This window comes from Lithobates pipiens, unplaced genomic scaffold (genome assembly GCF_037356315.1).
Source record: "Lithobates pipiens isolate NorthernLeopardFrog02 unplaced genomic scaffold, aLitPip1_a1.2 Scaffold_8, whole genome shotgun sequence".
NCBI lineage: Eukaryota > Metazoa > Chordata > Amphibia > Anura > Ranidae > Lithobates > Lithobates pipiens.
The window spans coordinates 197,108,571-197,130,163 of NW_027507903.1; the positions used below are offsets into that span (position 1 = coordinate 197,108,571).

Consider the following 21,593-nt stretch of genomic DNA (forward strand, 5'->3'; position numbering starts at 1 on the left):
TACACAGACATACACACACATTGCATTAGTCTGTTCTTTGAAGGGGTAAGAAGAACTTATCATTCATCCAACTGTCCCCTATTCATAGAGTGTTTTTCAGTGATGGAAGCTATAGCATAGCTCCTATGAAAAGAGAAGGTGGATGTAGTGCTGGCATAGTCAGCACACTTGACGAGTGGCTATGACAGGTTTAGCAGCTTTAGTCCTCATATCACTGGAAGATTACCACTGCAAGGGTGTGGGAGTGGAATGGGAATAGAGAATGGAAGATTTCAACTAGAACAGCAACCACCAGAACGCCTAAATGTAAGCACTGACCCTTGTGTTGATTAAAAAAAAGGAACAAAGTTAGGCTTTAATATCTAGCTCATTGCTGAGGTAATTTCCCAAATTTTTACAGGTACTCTGTAAGCTAACAAGTCACATTTGCAATATTTTCAGGGAAGGGAAGGGCATATTATACTGTAAAGAATACTTAAAGACTTATGCTATAGTATGTGACCTAGTGGCAGAACACAGCCTATACAAATTTTAACTGAGTTTACAAAGTTTAAGCCAAGTTTATGAACATATATGTAAGTTTCAACAATGATCTTTGATGTTGTATATTAACCATTGAAAGAGTTTTGTTGTCTGTTAATAATTTTTAAAAAATATTGATCGTTTTACAAGTTCTTATCTGGATAGCCCGTTCCATGTACTGCTGTTATTGAACTTCTGATCATATAAATATTCATGGTTTTGGGTATCACCACTTCTTTTATGTGTTCTATCTTGAATACATTTCACATGATGTTTGTTTTTTAAAACATGTGCCTGATGTGAGGAGCTTTTAAAGTGATATTAATAAAATCTATTTTTATAATATATTTTTGTTGTCTTTGGTTGCCTTTTAAAAGTCCAATTTAAAGCGGTTTTGTACTCAAAATTGCAACTTAATGTTATTTAACCACTTCCCACCCGTCCAATGCCTATATACGGCCGGGTGGGAGCCGTCTACTCCTGATAGGATGTTCAGGAACGCGATCCCGATGTGCTCGTGTCACCCGGACACGGCACATCTCAGATCGGCAGGAGGGCTCTGTGATTGGCCCTCCTGATCACATGACGGCCGTGTCCAATCACGGCCGTCATGTGATGTAAACAAACAGCCGGTTGCTAGGCAATCGGCTCTCCTCTCCTCACACGGAAGTCACCGCTGAGGAGAGGAGAGCAGAACGCTGCAGCCGGCTGATGATCAGTGAGTATGGGCTGCTTTTTACAGCTTTTTACTCACTGATCATCAGTGTAGTGTAAACACACAACACACCACACAGTACAAACACAGTCCCCACATATGTCCCCAAAACACACATGTCCCCAAAACATACATGTCCCCAAATAATAAAAACACATGTCCCTAATAATAAAAACATGTCCCCCACATATGTCCCACTAAAATCACATGTCCCAATGATTATCTGCACACATATGTACGTGATCACCTGCACACATATGTACATGATCATTTGCGTACATATGTCCGTGATCACACAAACCAATTATTATACACTTAACGGAATTTTTTTTACCAAAAACATGTAGCAGAATACATTTTGGCTTAAATTTATGACAAAATTAGATTTTATTGGATTTCTTTTCAAATAGAAAAAAAGAAAATATTGTTTTTTTTTCCAAATTTCCGCTATTTTTGCGCTTATATCGCAAAAAAAAAAAACGGAGTCGTGAATAAATAACACCAAAATAAAGCTCTATTTGTGCGAACAAAATGATAACAATTTCATTTGGGTACAGTGTAGCATGACGGCGCAATTGTCACTGAAAGCGCTAGAGCGATGAAAGCTGAAAATTGGGCTGGGAAGGAAGGGGGTGAAAGTGCCCTGTATTGTAGTGGTTAAATCACTTTCACCATATATGCTGAAATGACCATTAAAAACAATTATTATGCAGTAATTACCTTTTAGTAGTAATTATTATAATGTCTTCTGGGCTCTCTTCCCGTGGGAGTAGGCGTGTTTATCGCCTTTCCCCGGCTTCGCAAAGACCCCTGGGAGCTTTGTTAGACTCTTCCCAAGAATCCGTGGGGGACGCCGTCATGCCGAAATCTCGTGAGATTCCGGCGACGCTGCCCGTTGTGATGGCAACCCGAAATTCTACGGCGCTGCTCACTGATATCACTGAGCATGCGCGGGATCGAGCGGTGAATGCTGGGAGCACAGCATTCACCGCATCCGGGAAATCAGTGCTTGTGGGCTTCAAATGCCCACAATAAAAATGGAAACCGCCGGGAGGAATTTATATAAGTTTACCTCACGGACGAAATCGGCAAGCAACGGATATAAAAGCTGCAAGAAGTGAGTGATAGCATAATACTTTAAACGTATAGCGATGAGACACAAAGAAAGAGAATTATAGGTCAGCGGAATCCCGCTTTAAAGAGATATTCTTATCTTAGACTACAGAATAATTAGTATTTATTTTACAGGCATAAGAAAAGTGTAAAAGTTTGTGTAACTTAGCAAATGTAATCTAGGCAGGGCTCACACCATTTAGTTCACAAAAATGCTTTGTGTTGTCAGGTCACAACAGGACTTAAGAGCTGAGTGCATTTCTGGCAAATAGTTACACTTTTTTCTATAGTTGTAGGGATTTAAAAGTGATATAGCAAAGAGAAATGTGCATGGTGCACCCCTGTGTTGCTCCTATTAAGAAATCTGCCCTTACTAAAGTGGCCATTTACTAGTTTTCAAATGAACATTCACGAAAACATTCCCACTTTATTTGATTGATTGACAAATGTCATTTGAAAATACTTCAATACTTCATTTGCTTTTAACATCCAATTTTTGGAAAGAATGGACTTTCCCAAGCAAAAGATACATTCACAGTTAAAAGTTTTCTCTTTTTGGAGAAAAAAATGTCTATCTTACTCCTTCAAATATTCTCGTCACTGCGGTCAAAAAACAATGTTTGTTTGACCTCATTAACAAACTTTACAAACCCCACTAACAAAATAAACTAAATGTAGCAACATTCTACTGACAAGTGGCCAGCAATTAACAAATAATATCAGATAATATCAGATTTTATCAGCTTTGAGTAGTAAGCACAGTAAACAACTTATAGTTATGGCTCATACAGTCTCTTTGAACTATGTAATTGACTGACTGCTGAGTGTCTGATATCAGGGTTACTACTTCTGGTATTTCAAGGCTCTCTTATGGAAAAGTGGCACTATATATCATAAATTATCTTAAAAGGTACTTACATGAACTTCAAGTAGGAATGTGAAGCAAGAATAGTATTTACTTATGAATTACTATGCAGAATAAACTTTCAAGCTGTTAAAACTCAACACTATGCTAACACACTACAAGCAGTAAAGTGACACAGGTTTCCCATTCATTGTGGAATGTAGGTCCCAGTTTGCAAAAAATAAGACTTAGCAGCCATAGTGCTACTGCTACTGCTAATGCTTGCTGTAATGTTTATTAAAGTAGTTATAAATGCATATTTTTTTTTCCTTGATGGATTCCCTGCATTAAGGTGAATAAGCTTTCCAATACCTGTTCCAACCACCCCCACACCCTGAACACTTCCCTGAGGCCTCTGTTGATCCAGCACTGTCCCTGTTTGCAGCGCTGCTGCTCTCTCTTCTTGTTCTCCCAGGGTACACTGAGAGCAGCAGGAGACATTAGCTTCTGCTGCTGTCAATCAAATCCTGTGAGGAGAGATTGGGGGGGTATGGCTAAGCCACACTGTGTGTGTCTAGGGATTCACACAGCCTGGATCGGGAGCACACTCACAGGGAAGAAAGAGCAAACAGTGCCAGCAGGGGACTCCATAAAAGGTGGTAAGGGGCTGCTCTGTGTAATACTATTGCACAGACCAGGTACGTATAACTTGTCGTGTCATTAATAAGTCCTGGTGTTTTTAGACCCTATTTTTCTTACTCAACAGGCTTTGTTGAATCCTTGGGAAAGTGTAAGCAGTTGTTAATTGATGCTCATTGATTTTTATGTGGATTCTGGACCTTTTTTACTGTAAAGAGTGTATATCTCTTGCAGCATCATTGTTGTTTTTCTATTTCAGACTAGTCTAAAAATCATGTAAAAAAAATCATAATTTTCTATCAAGTATACATTTTATATAGTTATCTTTTCTTAAAAGGTGATTTTTCTTAAATACAAAACTCTATTTGCTAGAATAACCTAAAAGCAATTGATTTAAGATTTTCGGCTTTCCTATTTACATTTTGCTCAGTATGAATCACTGTCTGCCTCTGACTTAATGAAATTACCTTCTTGATGGCAAAATAATAATATCAAGATAATTATGGAAAAATCACTTTCACTGGAAAGTAAATATTTTGATCTGCTTAATACAAATTTATGAAACATGCTCAGTAGACTAACACAGTTTATGGCTTCACAGCAACATTCTTATCATAATATTAAATGTTATCCAGTGAAGTCTTTATCAAATAAAAGTTTATACTTTCTTTCTCCTTTATCTTGTGTGCAGATACCTCAAATCAGCTATGCATCTACAGCACCAGAACTAAGTGACAACAGTCGATATGACTTTTTTTCACGCGTGGTCCCACCTGACTCCTACCAAGCCCAGGCAATGGTTGACATTGTAACATCCCTAGGTTGGAATTATGTTTCTACGTTAGCTTCAGAGGGGAACTATGGAGAAAGTGGAGTGGAAGCATTTACACAGATATCCCGGGAAGTTGGTAAGGTTCCATTAAACTGTACTTTACACTTAATGCTGACAACCTATTAATGTGTTACATTTGTAAAACACGGTACACTTTCCACGGAGCAACAAATATAACTGAATAGATATATGTGACAGGTTCTATTGTACTGCAAAACCATGGAGCTTAAGTACCGCTTGCTAGCCCTATTTATCTGAACATTATTATTGGTGATTTTTTTCACAACAGGCTTTTCTGACAATTTCTTTGTAATGGTCGTTAATAGATTCCATTCTTATTTTGATGTAAAGCACTGCAGTAATGCCTATTTTAATAGATATTGATGATTTGTTAAATAGTAATATTTTTTATTCTGTTATGCCTGCTTTAGCATACATTTTATTTCTTTATTTTGTATTGAGTTTATAAGCAATGCTCAAAATTTCAGTTGGTTGGATCTAGCTTTATTTATAAAATTACATGTCCATTATTGAATAGTAATGTTTGCATCTTGTCAAGCTGAATTATGATACCTCACTTAGAGCTTTCTCTTTGCAAGCAGATGGGATGGGGATTTCTTTATGAAGAACAGAAGGAAATAACAATAATGTATAGAACAGGAAAGGGGAAGAGAGGAGTAGAAAGGCAATAATGAGGAAAGACTAAACAATGATTCTTTAAGATCAATCACAGTTATTTGTTTCTGTCAGGGACATTCTAAATTTATTTAACCCAGAGGTTCCAATTAATAAATAAATAATGATTTAGGCTAAATAATTTACTTAGCAATTGTAATTTGATATAAGCAATAATGATTTTGATTTACTTACCCCCATGTTAATTATTGTAAGCTTCCAAACTCTTATAGGAGAAATTTAGTCAACTGAAATATAGACTTTTTTTTAGGAGGCTTTAGAAACATTTATATTTGGTTGCATAATAGGTATTTATATGAGGAGATACACTGAGTCGCAGATTGTACATATACTATAACTGAGATCTGCATGCTTATAAACATGTCTACTAAACATGCTTCAGCATCGCCTCTTTAAATATCATGCCAGTCTGGTAGACCTAATACAGAAGACATCTAAATTAATTATGAATATTGAAAAGCACAGTTAAAAGTTAAGACCATTTGAACTTGTAAGGGGAAAATTGGGAATATAATGAGGCTATATAAATATAAAAACTGCCCGTATAAAGTATTTTCAGGGTACAAAAAAAAAAAAAAAAAAAAAAGGTCACTCCTTACAACAGGGAGAAAGGATATCACAGACAGCTGTTAAAGGGTTTATTTAAAGTAAAAGCTGAAAAAATGTAAACTAATCATCCACAAAAACAGTTTTTTTTACAGATACAGTAGATTGTTTTAACCAAGAGTTAGCTTTTAAAACAAAAAAATAAAAAATAATTACAATTAAAATGCATAGTTTAAAGGAAAAGTGGTATATTATTTGATTGGCATGTCAAGAATTTTCCCTCACTCAAAATAAAATAGATATTCTTGGAGTTCCACTTTAAAGCACATGGAAGAAAACCTTCCTCTAGATCAGGTATCTCCAAACTTTGGCCCTCCAGTTGTTCTGGAACTACATTTCCCATCATGCCTAGTCATGTCTGTGGATCTCAGAGTTTTACAATGCCTCATGGGATGTTTTGTGTGACTAGTTTGAGAATTTGTCTACAGTATCAAATTAGATTTATTATAGTCCAAAAAACTTACCACCAGAAATTACTCATTAAAATATAATGAATTGTGTGCATGATTACTTTTTCTGATTTTCACAGTATATTTCTTCTAAAATGAACTCATATAGCCCACACCATTTTTTACAATTTCTACAAATGCTAACAAAGTTGACTGAAAAACTGTAACTCCTTCCAGGAATTAGTAAGTGTGGTTTATATCAAGCTCATATAGCCATTAGATTAACTTTACCAAGTACATTTCCCCCAGCTAACAAGAGAGTGTGAAACCAAATGCTTAAATAAAACAGTGTAATTTGCTTCTTATAAGAAGTTAGGATGTGAAAAGAAAACTGAATTCAGGAAATTTCTCAGAAAGAGAAAGAAGGCAAATCATTTTAGCAACCGTAGCAACTTTTTTGCCCGCAGTATTGCAATTCATTTTAAAGCTTCTAAATAAAAGAGACAAGAGATTATTGAAAAATGTTATATGCAAACATTATTGGGTAGTGCGGTGGTAAAAGGATGATAATCAATATATCTTCTAATATAATAATCTGAGATAATCCAATATAATCTTCAATCCATGTAATCTATAAACAAGATCTACATACAATGTTCACGGTAACAAAAAACGGTACATACGAGTCAGAGGATCCTAAGCCCTTGTACACACGGTCAGACATTCTGACGGAAAATGTCCGATTGGACCGTGTTGTCGGATAATCCGACTGTGTGTGGGCTCCATCTGACTTTTTCCTTCGGAATGTCCGACCAACAAATTTTCCGACAACATGATCTGTTTGTAGAGAATTCCAATCGGACAAAGTGCAACGCATGCTCAGATCAAATTACGAGACCAAAGCTATTGGCTACTAGCCTAAACTTAGTCCCATCATAACAAACGAACGTCATGATGTTCCGAACGATCAGATTTTCCGACAACTTTATCCGACCGTGTGTATGCAACACCAGTTTCAGACAAAATCCGTCAGAAAAAATCAGATGGATTTTGTGGTCAGAATGTCCGACTGTGTGTACAAGGGCTTGAGCTTCAGAACATCTGTATACTTAGAAATAAATATAAATCATTTCATAGGAAGTAATGAAATGCTATAAAGGAGAACTCCAGGCAAAAGTAGTTCTGAGTAACTTATACTAAAGAGAGAAACCACTTAGTAAAGAGAATATTCCCTGTGCTTAGTGAATCAAAGTTCAATCATGTGTAAAGGCAATGAAAAAAACACGATGTTTTTCTTGCAAATGATTGAGGGTCAATTTACACTATTGTGTTGTGGTAATGCATGGTGGGCCAAATTTCAGAAAAATTTACAACTAAACACCTGTGTGACAGGACCCCAAGGGAAGCAATAGCTCTCTGACTTGCATATCGGTTGCTTGCTGTGGTACTGTGTTAAAATGTTCAATTCAATGCCCTTAAATTAGGTAGTAAATTGGGTGATGGCATCCTGTACTGCAGCCATCCCAAACATGATCTGCCCTGCAACAGATTCCATGAAAACTTTGTAAAGTTGTAGCAAATTCATAGCGCTTCACAGCCCATTTGTTTAACAATACAATACTAGCAACATGCAAACCCTGTCTGAGTGCCTCAGTTTTAGAAAATCTCAAGTGAAAGTACTGAAAGAAAAACAGATTCTCCCTTTCATGCTTTTTCTGCAATATGGAAAATGAAAAGGATACTCTGATTTCCAGGAGCAATGATAAGCTTTTCTTTACATCCCAAACAAAAATCAGGAATTTTTACAACTGAGGAGGTTTTGGGCGCTGGGTAGCTAAAGGTCACAACAGAAGTCAAGAGCTCCTAAACTGCTGTTGACAAGAAAGCATGACCTAGCTACACTGACATGTTTTTTCTGCTGTTGAGGCTTAATACTGTAAACTTTATTGTGTTGTCCAAAATGCATGACATGATGTAGGCAGGAGAGGGAGCTGTGAGACCGTTTCTTGTACTGGACCCCCTCCATCCAGCTTATACTTCAGCTAGGAGGTATGACTTCCCCTTCTGGGATCACACTTCCTGTGAGTCACTCACAGTCAGCATGATGCCTCCTTGGCTATAGTAGTAACATGATCCTCTTGCCCTGAGACTGCTCTTTGTGGAAGAGATCAAGCCAGGCTGTCCAGAAAGTGTTCTTTGAGTGGCAGTGTGTGATAGGATCCAGGATATTCATTGTCTGCCTCTCTTTGTCCCTTCTACATATCACATAGGAAGTGAATGGGAATGACAGCTGAGCAAGTTCACTGTAAAACTGGTTTACTGCTCTGTTAGGCACAAGGACTGCCTATGTGGTGATGATGATGAAATTGTTAGCCTAAAAAGGCAAACTGGTGTATGATGTACTAAAGTCCCTGTTTAGGGCTCCTTAAACCTGTTTTTTAGGTTCCTGGCATGTCTATATGAAATGAGGGGTCATGCTGTGATGGTAGATTTGAGGGTCTTCAATGTTTTTGGAAGATTCGTTCCATATTTTTGAATTTGGTTTGGAAGTTGGTTGTGAATCTCAACGGTTGTGTGGGAGGGTTAGTCTTATTATATTATTATTATTTTACAAATATAATAAGACTAACCATTGCATTCATATACTGGGGCCAATTTGGACAGAAGGCAATTAACCTACCAGTGTGTCTATGGAGTGTGGAATTAAGCAAGAATACCTAGAGGAAGCCCACACAGGCACAGGGAGAGCATGCAAGCACCAGGCGGGTGGTGTCCTGGTTGGGATTTAAACCAGTGACCCCTTTTGTTGCTATGTGAGAGTGCTACCCATTACACCACTGTGCTGCCCTATACTACCCTCTCTTTCTTGCTATTCTCTTTCCACTTTATCTTACCCCATTTATTTTTCTTCTCTCTCTCTTGCTCTTTCCCTTCTCATTTTTTCCTTACCATTATTATATTCTTCCCATCACTGTTCCACTTCTTTGTCTGCATCATTATCTATTCCTCAACCCATTTCATTTTCAATTTTAATAAAATTGTTATTTTTATTTTATATTTATCGTTTATCTTCATGTAAATTTTTTGTTTTAATTTTAACCTTTACCCATTTAGTTATATACTATTTCCTTTACCTCAATTCACTTATCTCCCATTTCAGCTGCTTCCAGATCATAGAATTTTAAATTCTTTCTTGTTATATATAAAAAAGTATTTTATCAAGCCCCCCTTCTTTTCTACCCCTGCATTATCTATGAATATGCATTGCTATGTAAAAAAAGCTCATTTTTGTTCACATGAGTTTGATCAGTCCAATCCAGCCTGACATACCAGTGCCCATTCTATAATCAAAAACCCTTCTCACGAGTGGTTGCCATGTCCCCATATCAACATTCTCTGGCTGAATGGACTATACAAACCTCTCCAAACATGGCGACAACTATTACTTGATGAAGGCACACACATGCTCCGACTGCACGCTCCTCCCCACTCTCTCACCATTCGGAAGTGACGTGTCCAGCTGCCCCTGAGCTGAATCTGAGAACCAGGAAGCATTGGGAGCCACCAGCACAGCCGGGAACATAAGCTGCCTCTCCACCTGTGAGTCGACTGTCTTCCCCCAGGAATGGATGCACTTGTTATACCATTTCCCATGCGCTGTAATCTCTACAATCTTGTGAGTTTAAAATCATCTGTCCTATATTAAAATGTTTTTATCATGCTGCACATAGATGGTGCTGTGCTATTCTTTGTTTTTTTACTGTCTACAGAAGCCCTTTTAGCTTGTTATGAGCCAGCAGCCATCCAGAGTCAGCCCATATGTGACCATCTACACAACTCTTGCTTCATTTTAACTCTCATGCATGGAATCCCCACTATAGAGAGTAGATTCATCACCCATTTCTCTATTTGAGCTGACAAAGAACACATTAACATATGTATACAAGATTACTCAGCCGCAATAAGCCTGCAGTCTGAAGTCACCAAGCAGACATATTTTTACACCCACTAAAATCTTGCATTTCACACTTATTTTTACCACTAAACTGAGCTTATATAGTGAAATACAGTATTTAGAAATCTGTGACACTGTTTCGATGTTGAATTTTAAAAGCAGCGGCCTTCTGTCAGATTAGCAAACGTGTGAGATCAGCAGGCTTGCCGCAGTGTCACGGATTTATAAATACCGTATTTCACGATATAAGCTCAGTTTAGAGGTAAAAATAAGTGTGAAATGCAAGATTTCAGTGGGTGTAAAAAGATGTCCGCTTGGTAACTTCAGACTGTAGGCTTAGTGTGGCCGAGTGCGGGTCTACCAAGATGGCCATGACAGAAGGTCACTTCCCTTATGAAATCTGATGGGTCGCCTAATCTGACGGAACACAGGATTTATTTTAAATAATTTTTTATAGATGTAATTAATAACGTGTACAGAATTTTCCCTATACATAAACAGTACACTATTGTAACAAAACTTTTTCCTTATCCTAGTTTTCAAATGTCAACAAGCTGTATGTAACTTTTGAGAGACAGAGATAAATTAACATTCTATTATATATTAAATCATTGCTGGCACATAGTTGTCATAGCATATTATATTATATAATTACTATATACTATGTCACATTATATTACATTGGTTAAACAATATGACTATAATGTTAGTTGGAGAAAGTGGCATTTTACATGTCTACTCATGGCAGCAAAACACCTAGGATCGCCCCTGTACATGCAGTTACCCAAATCCCTCTTCAGCACATATTGTGAAAAATAAGTTAGCTACATTATGAATCAACCTTACTTATATTGTCAAGATGGCAACATAACACATATTAAACAATATTAGACAGTATTTATTAGGGATAAGCAAACAATGAAAAAAAATTGGTTTTCCTACAGTCTGCAAATCCCTTTTTATCGATTAGAACATGAAACCTAACATAGTCAACTGCAACCATGGAGGGATGCATTGAATGCACAAAGTATATAGCACAGGATGCATGACAACATAGAATTATTGTGCAATTTTAGTGCATGTTCAAACAACCATATTCCAAACAATGTACAATGCTGCAACATGCACTTATTTTTTATTGTCCTTCATAAGATAACACAGAGACTATAGAAAGTCACACAATATTGTATTGTATTTGTAATTAACTCTTCTGACTGGAACAGTGCCAACTCAGAGGTGATATTCATGCTTTTTTGTTGTTTTTAATGGCTAGTTGTGTATACATGTTCTAAGGAGGATCGCAAATGCTGTGCCTGAGGCATCCCAAAGGTGTTCTATTGGCTTTAGGTCAGCACTCTGTGCAGGCCAGTCAAGTTCCCCCACCCCAAACTCGCTCATCCCCACTATATTGCTAAAGGAATTGGGCCACCCCTCCAAATCCTTTGGTGGAGGAGGGATTATGATGTGGGGCTGTTTTCAGGGGTTGGGATTGGCCCCTTAAATCCAGTGAAGGGAACTCTTAATGTGTCAGCATACTAAGATGTTTTGGACAATTTCATGCTCCCAACTTTGTGGGAAAAGTTTGGGGATGTTCCTTCATAATGTTCCAACATAACTGCACACAAGTGCACATTGCAAGGTCCATAAAGACATGGATGAGTGAGTTTGGGGTGGAGGAAATAGACTGGCCTGCACAGAGTCCTGACCTGAACCTAATAGAACACCTTTAGGATGAATTAGAGTGAAGACTGCGAACCATGTCAAATAAAAACCAAGCAGAGAGGACTCAGAAGAAACAATTTTATGCTTGCTGAGGTAAGCACAAACACTGAATGCACTAGCGCTGCCTCAGCACCAGTTCCTATTGTTTTTTTCCCTACTACTGGGCAGCCTGTCTCTGACACCATGATGAAAGATATGCTACTGTCATTAAGAGCCTCATTGCAAAAAGACATAATATCTTGTATACATCAAACCATACTCGAGCTGCAAGATCTGGGCGACACAGTGGATCATGTTGAAAGCTCCATGTGCGACTTTACCGATATTTACAATACTTTGGTAGATGCTCATACTGCCCAAACTGAAGATATCTCCTGGATGAAAGAAAAAATAGCAGATTTGGAAGACAGATCCAGGAGAAACAACTTAAAAATTAGGGGCGTGCCTGAATCAGTGCAAAACTCCCAACTCCCACACTTCACTCGTGAGCTGTTCTTAGCAGTAATACTGTCTCTCACTTCAGCAGATCCAATCATAGACATAATTCATTGGGTACCAAAACCATCTTTCCTGCCGCCAAAGATTCGCAGAGATGTTATTCTATGAATACACTTCTTTCAAGTAAAAGAACAACTCCTAGCTGCATCCAGGTGTCCAGACACGCTGCCCGAACAAGCATGGACATTTCAATTACTCCCTTATCACTCTCAATTCACTTTACAGAGACACAAGTATCTTATCTCTGTCACCAAGGTGCTGAGGAACAACAATATACCGTATAAGTGGAAATAACCAGCAAAACTGGAGATTACACACAATGGATCTACCTCCTATGCTACCTCTCTTGAAGAGGAAATTCGTCTTATGAGAAAATGGGATATCATTTCAGAACCATCTCCAGCCAATCACAGACCTCATCAGGTGTCTACAATCAATACAGAATGGAGAACAAGGCAGCAAACCTAACAGTCCCAGGTACGGTCGGCCTGCACTTATCCACACCTCTTTTTAGCTCATATTTTTCCTAGTGGAATGGGTAATTCTTAACCATAATCTCCCTATGACCCCATCAATGGGTGCCAATGTTGTTTGCCCAAGCGCCTCCATGATTAGTGGGGGCCTCACCTTCTTATGTTGTGTTCCTCTTTTTGTTGTTTTTTTAGTTCACTTCCAGTTGGAGTTATTTCAAAGGTATCTTTACAGACCTACAAGAGATCTGAACTCTCCCCTGCTCTCTAAACACAAGGAGGATTATGCTTTTCTTTATTTATTGTGGAATTTTTTTGGAACATATGTGCCCTTCCTTAAACACCCTGATGATTTTATTACTATCCATGCCACCACCTAAACCTGGACTCGATTTGCACAAAAATACAATATGCCCTACGCTCATCAACACTTTACTCCTAACAGATGGGACTTATGTCTTTTTCCATAAACATTAAAGGTCTGAATCATCCGGCCAAGTGGATGTTTTACACGCTTCAGGCCTATGGGCTGAAGCGTGTAAAAATTAGGTTGACATTTTAAATGAGCAAGAAACCCACTTCCACATCACCCCAAAGTGTGCCCATCCATCTTTTCCACATGCTTTTATGGCACATGCCCCAGAAAAAAAGGAAGTCCTTATAGCCATCAAAACACTCCATATCATTTGATCTAAAAGAATGTATCACTGACCCTCCCACCAGTTAAGGTTTCTTAAAAAACAATACCGCAAAATCAAATCTGTGAAGACCAGCCACCTTCTTATATGCGGTGACCTCAATATGGTTGCCAATCCTAACCTGGACTCTACCTCCTCACCCAAATTACAACGACCGGTTATGGGAATCTTTCTCCATGCAGAATAACTCCATGATACCTGGAGGTGCCTCCATGGGGGAGAAAGGGAGTACACTTTTTTTTCAGCCAGATTTCACTCATATTCTAGGACTGACTAATTTTCTGGTAGATAAATGGTTACTGCAGCAGGCCTCTTCCTCCTCAATACACATTACATGGTCAGATCATGCACCAATCTCATTGACTATAGAGAAGAAAGATGCCTGTGCCCCATTATTTGTATGGCGATGCAACAACTAATTTATCCAAAATTCTGAAAACAAAGCAAGGTTTATACAACATCTCCGCGAATATTTCCAAAACAATGGTACTCCAGATATATAAATATTTTCTCCTTATGGAATACACATAAGGCATACATTCACAGAGTTATTATACAAATGAGCACCAAACTCATAACAGCAGATTAACAACAAATATCCACAAACTTGAATCCCACAACAAACAACTGCCATCTGATTCTACATCTACCACTCTCATTTTACTACGATATGAACTACAGTCTCTCTTATGCTCCCAACATGATCATTGCATGCGGTGTCTCAAACTAGATGAACAAGAAGATAGGATTGTGCTATGGATAGTGAATAGTAAATGCTACAAAGGTACAAGCTGCCTCTACCATACATTTCCAACCAATTTGGATGGAATGAAATATGTATAAGAAGCAATAGGTAGACGTGAACCTTACTAAATCCAAAAAAAGGTACTTTTCTATCTAAAATATGAGAGAGACCTCTATTTGTTTTTACCAGGGTGTATCTACTTTCACACAAATAAGAGGAGATGAATTAAAAAAATGTTTTTGCAATTATGGTGTTGGACCCCCTGGTATGTTTTACTCCAAACTAAGGCCAATCTCAGGGTTTGCTGTGTTAAAAAATGGGTGTACAATAATTAAATATTGTGGTGTGCTTTGATAATTGTGGAAATGAATAAGCTTGTGAAAGTAAAAAAACAAAAGAAATGGAATAAGACAAATAAATGAATTAATAAATAGAATTCAGTGTTGGACCCTCTGTGCAGTGATGGGAACTCAAAACTTTCCCAAAAATATGACCAAACCGCGTGCCTAAATCAGTATAAAAAAAAAGGAACCTTTAGCAAATAACAATATTTTTAGAATAATAAATATGCATATAAACAATTGAATTTAATAGTCCAAAAACGTGATAAGAGTGACTCGTGCACAATTTAACAATTGATGTGACTGCTTCTTAATGGCTGAAAATAAATCCCCGGTGCATTTTTTTCGTGAAAGTGACAAGTGATGGTTTTGTACTCACCAGATAGGGGTGAATGTGCCTTCACAGTGTAAGCCCCTGTGTCACTTTGTGGTATCTCCCTGGGAGCTTCGTTTTTCTCAGCATGGGTTAGTCATCTCATTCAGATGTTTAATAGAAGAGAGGAATATCCATAGTGTAGTATGTTTTGAAATACCAGTTGAGGACAAAATGCATAGGGCGTGGCCATAGGACGCACTCTCTTTTCATTAAAGCTGCAGCGATCGGCGGCAGGCATTATTATATTGCGTTTTAAAAGGATTTGTGAATGTGAGTAGTTTTTTTAATGTAATAAACTGATATTTCAAAACATACTACACTATGGATATTCCTCTCTTCTATTAAACATCTGAATGAAATGACTAACCCATGCTGAGAAAAAAAAAGCTCCCCGGGAGATACCACAATGCAACACAGGGGCTTACACTGTGAAGGCACATTCACCCCTGCAGGGGCAGGGTATCTGCTGAGTCCAAGACCATCACTTGCACGAAAAAACGCACCGGGAATTTTTATGGAATCAGCCCTGTTTGGTATCACTGACCTCAAAGCTCTCCTCATAGCTGACATTTGGTCTCCTTTTAACCTGGCAAATGTACCTCCTACTGTTCAGGCTTCCATCAGAGCCTGGAGAATACTAGTTCATGAATCTGTACACATTAACCCAAATTCTGATGTCTTATTCCCTATTTCATCCCCAGATATTCTTATCCCACATCTTCAAACCAAAGCATGGAGCAAACTAGGTACCCAATGGGTAGAAGACTTTCTTCATAATAATGTTCCCAAAACCTCAAATTTGGTTTCAAAGTTTAACATTCCATCTAAAGATATATTCCTCTACACACGTATTTCTCATTTCTTAAACGCTGCCCCCAAACCTATTTTGTACATTTATCCTCAGGCCTGCCAAATGTATGTACACCCTAAACCTCAATCCAATAATATCTCACTATTTTACTCCCTATTACAGCGCAAAAGAACCTTCTCCAAAACTCCCCCCTGATGGTGAAATGAGAAAAAAGACCTACAGTCTTCCTTCTCAGATACCCAATGGTTGAATGCCTCTTGTTCCTCATACACTATATTGCATTGCATCAATCACTGGGAACTTGCTCAAAAAATTAAGACACAGTGGTATTTCACCCTGTATCGGCTAGCCAAGTTCTTTCCAACTCATTCCCACCTATGTTGGAGAGAATGTGGTCAAGTGGGCACAATACTCCACATATTATGGTCATATAATCTGTCCAGCTTTTGGCAACAAGCATTTCAACTGATTTCTAAACTTACTGAGATCCTTACACCAACCGACCCAGCCCTAGCAATATTAAACTTAGGCATTGAAAGATTCCCTAAGAAATACCTCGACATGGTGCTTCAAGTACTTCTGCCAGCAAAATCCTTAATTACCAAAATGTGGTGTACAAATCTAACACCTAATTTGTCAGAACTCTAGTTAATCTTCGCTATACATATGAAAGATCACTTTCTGTTAGGACTAATGCCCCAACAAAATTTGACACAGCATGGAAATATTGGGACTATGTCCCTAAAATCAGACCATAGCTAGGGTACACCACTAGTTATTGTTCTGCAATTGTTACCTACCTCTGCCTTATACATCCTGGTAATTTAGTATACACCTCCTTAGTATTCTTTTCATTACCTTTGTTGTTTGTACAGGATAATCTGATGTTCATTATCTGCTGAAACTAATTGTGCCTTTATTGTTCTTATACTGTATTTTCTATTTCTTCATAAGAGCTATGCATTGTCTACTCATACGCACTCTGTGTATATGATTATCCTTTTGAAACCCAATAGAAATCTATTGTTGAAAAAAAAATGTTTTTTTTCTTTCATTTCTAAGCCTTGTATCTGTAATTTTTAATGATTTTTCTCACTAAAACGTTCTTTTAGTTTAAATACGTAGCTGTAGGTTTATCTATATTATGTTATATTATGTTATATTAAATGTAATTCTTTAACATATTCACCTGGTTCCTGCAGTCCAATGCTGTTTTATTTTTTGCCTACACAAGACACCCTTTACCTCCTGTAGCCTGAACCTAGGCAGGGAAAATGTACAAATGTGTCCATTTACTCTCTATGATCAGATGCATACATAGGCCCCTTTAACTCCAATGGTTCCTGGAGAAACCCAGGGGGAATAGACAGCCCTCAGATCAAGAGAATGACAGCTAGATGAGAGCCCCTCCACTACTAGAACAGACATGTGGGTGCCAGGCCATAGCCTAATATTACGTAGCTTGTAAACTTGTCAACAGCAGATGTCAGAAATAGGTCCTTAAGTGGCTAATAAGAATAAAACCTCCCATATCTTCCAAAAAAATTGAAGCCTACAAAAATATTCTAGTTCACCTATCACCACTTTCAAAATCTAAAGAGTTTTAACAGCACACATTTAGGTTGGGTTCACACGTGAGAACGCAGCCACTCACAGCAGAAGTCCGGTGCATTTCCATTCACTGTTTCAGGTTTGTTTCAGGTCCCTCATCCAATTCGCAATAGTGTGAACCCAGCCTTAGAAGGAATAAATGGAACAAAATAGGAAAATATTACTGAAGGAAATCTTCTTTTGAAAATAGTACTTACATAGTATTGATGCTAATCCAACAAAATAAGGATAATCTTTGTTGTCGACCTTGGCATAAAATGAGTGCCAACTTCACTTGCTGAGTATCTTTTCTGCATTAGTGACTTATTAACTAAATACAGTCAGATACATTTCTGCTGGTAATATTTTACAAGCATAGAAGAATCACAGCAGAAAATTACCAAGTGGTCCTTCAAACCTGCCCCTCTTTTGGTTTTTGGTTTTTGTCTCAGTAAAGATCTATATTTGTCCCAAGTGGGATTACCTTTACTTAGTGCTGACTGACTTTCCATCCCTGCTGGAAGTCTGTTTCAAGCATCAACTACTCTTTTGGTAAAAAAAAAAAACGTTCTAAAGTTAGTTTTGAACTCTCCTTCTGCTAGTTTGAGGTCATTTCACTGTGCCACCGATGTTGCTTCATAATGGCCATACTGCCCTTCTGAACTTTATTCGCACAAATTGTATTCAAAGGATCTAATCATGTCCTTCTTTCACTTCTTCATGAAGACTGTATCTGAAGTCTCTTCTGATATGTTCTATCATTTGTGCTTCTCATCTTTTGATGCCTTCTATTTTATTAATATCTTTTTGTAAGGGAGTTCTCCAGTACTATACACAGTGTTCTAAATTATGTCCAACTAAATATCTATAAAGGGGAATCAGGACCTTCTTCCTCCTGCTGGTGATCACTCTAGTGATACATCCTAGAATTGTATTTACTTTTCTTCAAGATGGATCTAGTTTCAAGCAAATATCTGGATTTCTCTCTTAAGATGTATTGCCAAGTGCCGAAGAACTTCTGAAATGTCATTCCAGAATCTTGTAAGGTTCAAAGTAGAACTATGGTCAAACTATAAAATCACATACGTGACAAAGGCCAACCGTAGCAGTAAGACTCAAACAACAAAAATAATAGCAGCGTGATATCTCCCTTAGCAAGATATAGGTCATTTATTGAACAAACAAAATAGCACACTTAGGCCGCGTACACACGGGCGGATTGTCTGCCCAACTTAGTCCGCTGAACCGTGTTTCAGTGGACAATCCGCTCGTGTGTGGGCTTCAGCGGACTTTTTCAGCGGACAGTCTGACGGACTTTGTCTTTCGGAATTTCCGTAATTTTGTCCGTCCAAACTTGGTTTTGTCCGTCCAAACTTGGTTTCAGCGGACAGTCCGCTTGTGTGTAGGCAAGTTGGACGGACTAAGTATGGCGCATGCTCAGAAAGGATTTACACGGCTGAAGGTTGCATTGCAGTGTATTGGACGTTGTATTTCTAGTCCCGTCGTACGTGCTGTATACGTCATCGCGCAAGCTTTCAGCGGACTGTCTGTTCAACGTGTGTGGTCAAGTCCGTTCATTCAAAAGTTGAACGGACTGTCTGTCGGATTGTCTGACGAACTTAGTTGGGCAGACAATCCGCCCGTGTGTACGCGGCCTTACATGTTAAGTTCTTGACATTCAGCATAGGATTAGCTGGGGACACCGTAAGATTGCTAGTAGATATCCGCAGCTTCTGCTTCCTGAGTTGGCATGAAGGAAGCCTGGTTTGACATCTGTCAAAAGCCGCCAGTGTCCTGAGTTCCCCTCCGCTAATCCCTGCCTTGTGGCAACTCCTACATGCTGTAGGAGGGAGAGGGTGGTACAGGGGGATGGTAACGTGTTTCAAAGGTACACTCCTTCTTTGTCATAACCTTAATACTATGCTGCTATTCTTTTTGTTGTTTGAGCCTAATGGGCCTCCCTATTCTATTATTATTATATCTATTGCTGCAAGCTGCAGAATCCCTGTTGCATTTTAACTTGATTAACTTGAGTCCTGTGGACATCTCAGACTGAGGTCATTGAAGGCTGGAACTTGTAGTGTGCTGAAATGATTTGTTGAATCTTGTACACCCTGGAGCATTTTGATCATGTTAGTAGAACCATTGGATAGGCAATTCCTTTGATGAAAATTCTCTTCCTTCTGCGGACAATTCACTAAATTCACTATGAAATTTCCCCTCTCCTGTTTAGATATAGACAGTTGATAGCCATATTAGTGATTAGCCATATCTGTTTCCTCCCACATACCTTTAGGTCGCCAGCACTTTGCAATATCTGCACTGTCTAGCAGAGTGCAGAATAATTCCAGGTCCCCAGCTGATTTACCATTAAAAAAAGGTCAATGGCATTTTTTAAAGACATTAGCATGCTAATTTGCTTTGAAAATGCTTGTTTATTACTCTGAAAGGGAAAACTGGATGCTTTAAAGCAGGGTTAAGCTGTTGTGGAACTACATTTACCATGGGGCATTGCATGGCTGGCAGTTACAATTACTCCCAGAGGCATGATGGGACTTGTAGTTCTGCAACAGCTGGAGGACCCCAAGTTGTCTACCCCTGCTTTAAAGCATACGTTCACTTTTAGACCATGTTGCATGCACTACCCATTTTTATTGTGGAACATGTAATATGTTCCAGCATTTTCATCCTCCCCCTCCCCCCTCCCCTCTCCCTGTGACAGTGGACCATTGAGCTTCTCCCCACACCCACTGTCATTATTTAAATACAGAGTGGCCACCCAGTGCACCACCCATGTGGCTGCATCATTCATTCACAGTTTTCTATGAATGAATGCCTACAAGTACCATCAGCAATTGCGGCTGGTGGCTTGTAGTTTTCAATGAGCTGCAAGGCAGCTAGCGAGTGTCCTCCTAATCCAATGATCTTCCTGCTCTCAGGTAACTGCCTGCCTGTATGAGGTACAAGCAGATAGCTATTGTGAGAGTCTGCAGGAGCTGAACTTTACACCCATGATCTGCTGATTGAGAGTGCAATGCTCTCAAGGTTCCTTAGAAAAAAATTATAAATGCACATTTTTTACCTGCAAAAAATATATACATTTATTTATAAATTTTTCTAAAAGGTGAACTTACCCTTTAAAATAACTTTAACTGCTTATACACCACATTTAAAGTCCTTACATTATTGAATATGTGTTTGACATACTGCACACTCTGAATCAGTCAAGCAATGTTTTATATGCCATTTATGTCTCAGTAAGTTAGCAGTCTCATGCAAATATCACCTAGTGCTTGGTAAAATTTCACCCAAAAATGTGGGCGTATGCAAAGTTTTTCTCACAATTTATTACATTTGCCAATTTGCTCTCCTGCTTATGTAGAACAAGTAGTCATTAATCAACAACATTCTCATTTAGCTTGCATATGTTTTATGTGTCACAAATAAATTGGCCAGTTATTCTACCTAAACATAACAGTCGATAAAATCCCCATGAAGTTGACTGTCATAACCTTGGGGGTATAGTTATCTCTGACAAAAAAACCTGTATAAAAAAGGAAGAAACTGCGACATGAGTTCAGGCACCAGTAAATACAAAAATAATTCTTTGTAATTTACCATAGCTTCAGGAATGACATTGGCTTAAACCAATCAATTCTAGTTTCACATGTTTCATGAATTCTACAATCTGTAGTAGATCATTCATCTAGATCAATGCTACTAAAATAGGTTTAGGTTTTGATATAAAACAAGTATAGATCTGTGCTCAAGAGTGAAAGTGGCTTCATTAATGTCTCCCATATTTAACTAATACTGTATTAATTAGCATTATAATTTTTTTTAGATCATATATTATTACTATAATGTGTCTAAAGCCCTGCTGATTACATTTGCCTTTTTTGTATTGGAGACCATGGAGGTGATGGGAAAATCTTCCAATGGAGAAACATGTTTCAATAACAATTGTGTGAAAGGGTTTTCCACTCACTTGGGATGTATTTTCAGAATTATCCAGCTCATGGCATATCTAG

At 38.2% G+C, this 21,593-nt stretch overlaps 1 protein-coding gene across 1 annotated transcript in view; it reads left to right on the forward strand.

Moving 5' to 3' along the window:
* The window catches only part of GRM8 (glutamate metabotropic receptor 8), a 1,454,623-nt gene that overhangs the window by 468,859 nt on the left and 964,171 nt on the right, over positions 1 to 21,593 (forward strand). Inside the window, exon 3 of the mRNA XM_077474080.1 lies at positions 4,525 to 4,741. Within this exon, the coding sequence (XP_077330206.1) occupies positions 4,525 to 4,741 (217 nt within the window). The remainder of the gene's footprint in view (positions 1 to 4,524; positions 4,742 to 21,593) is intronic.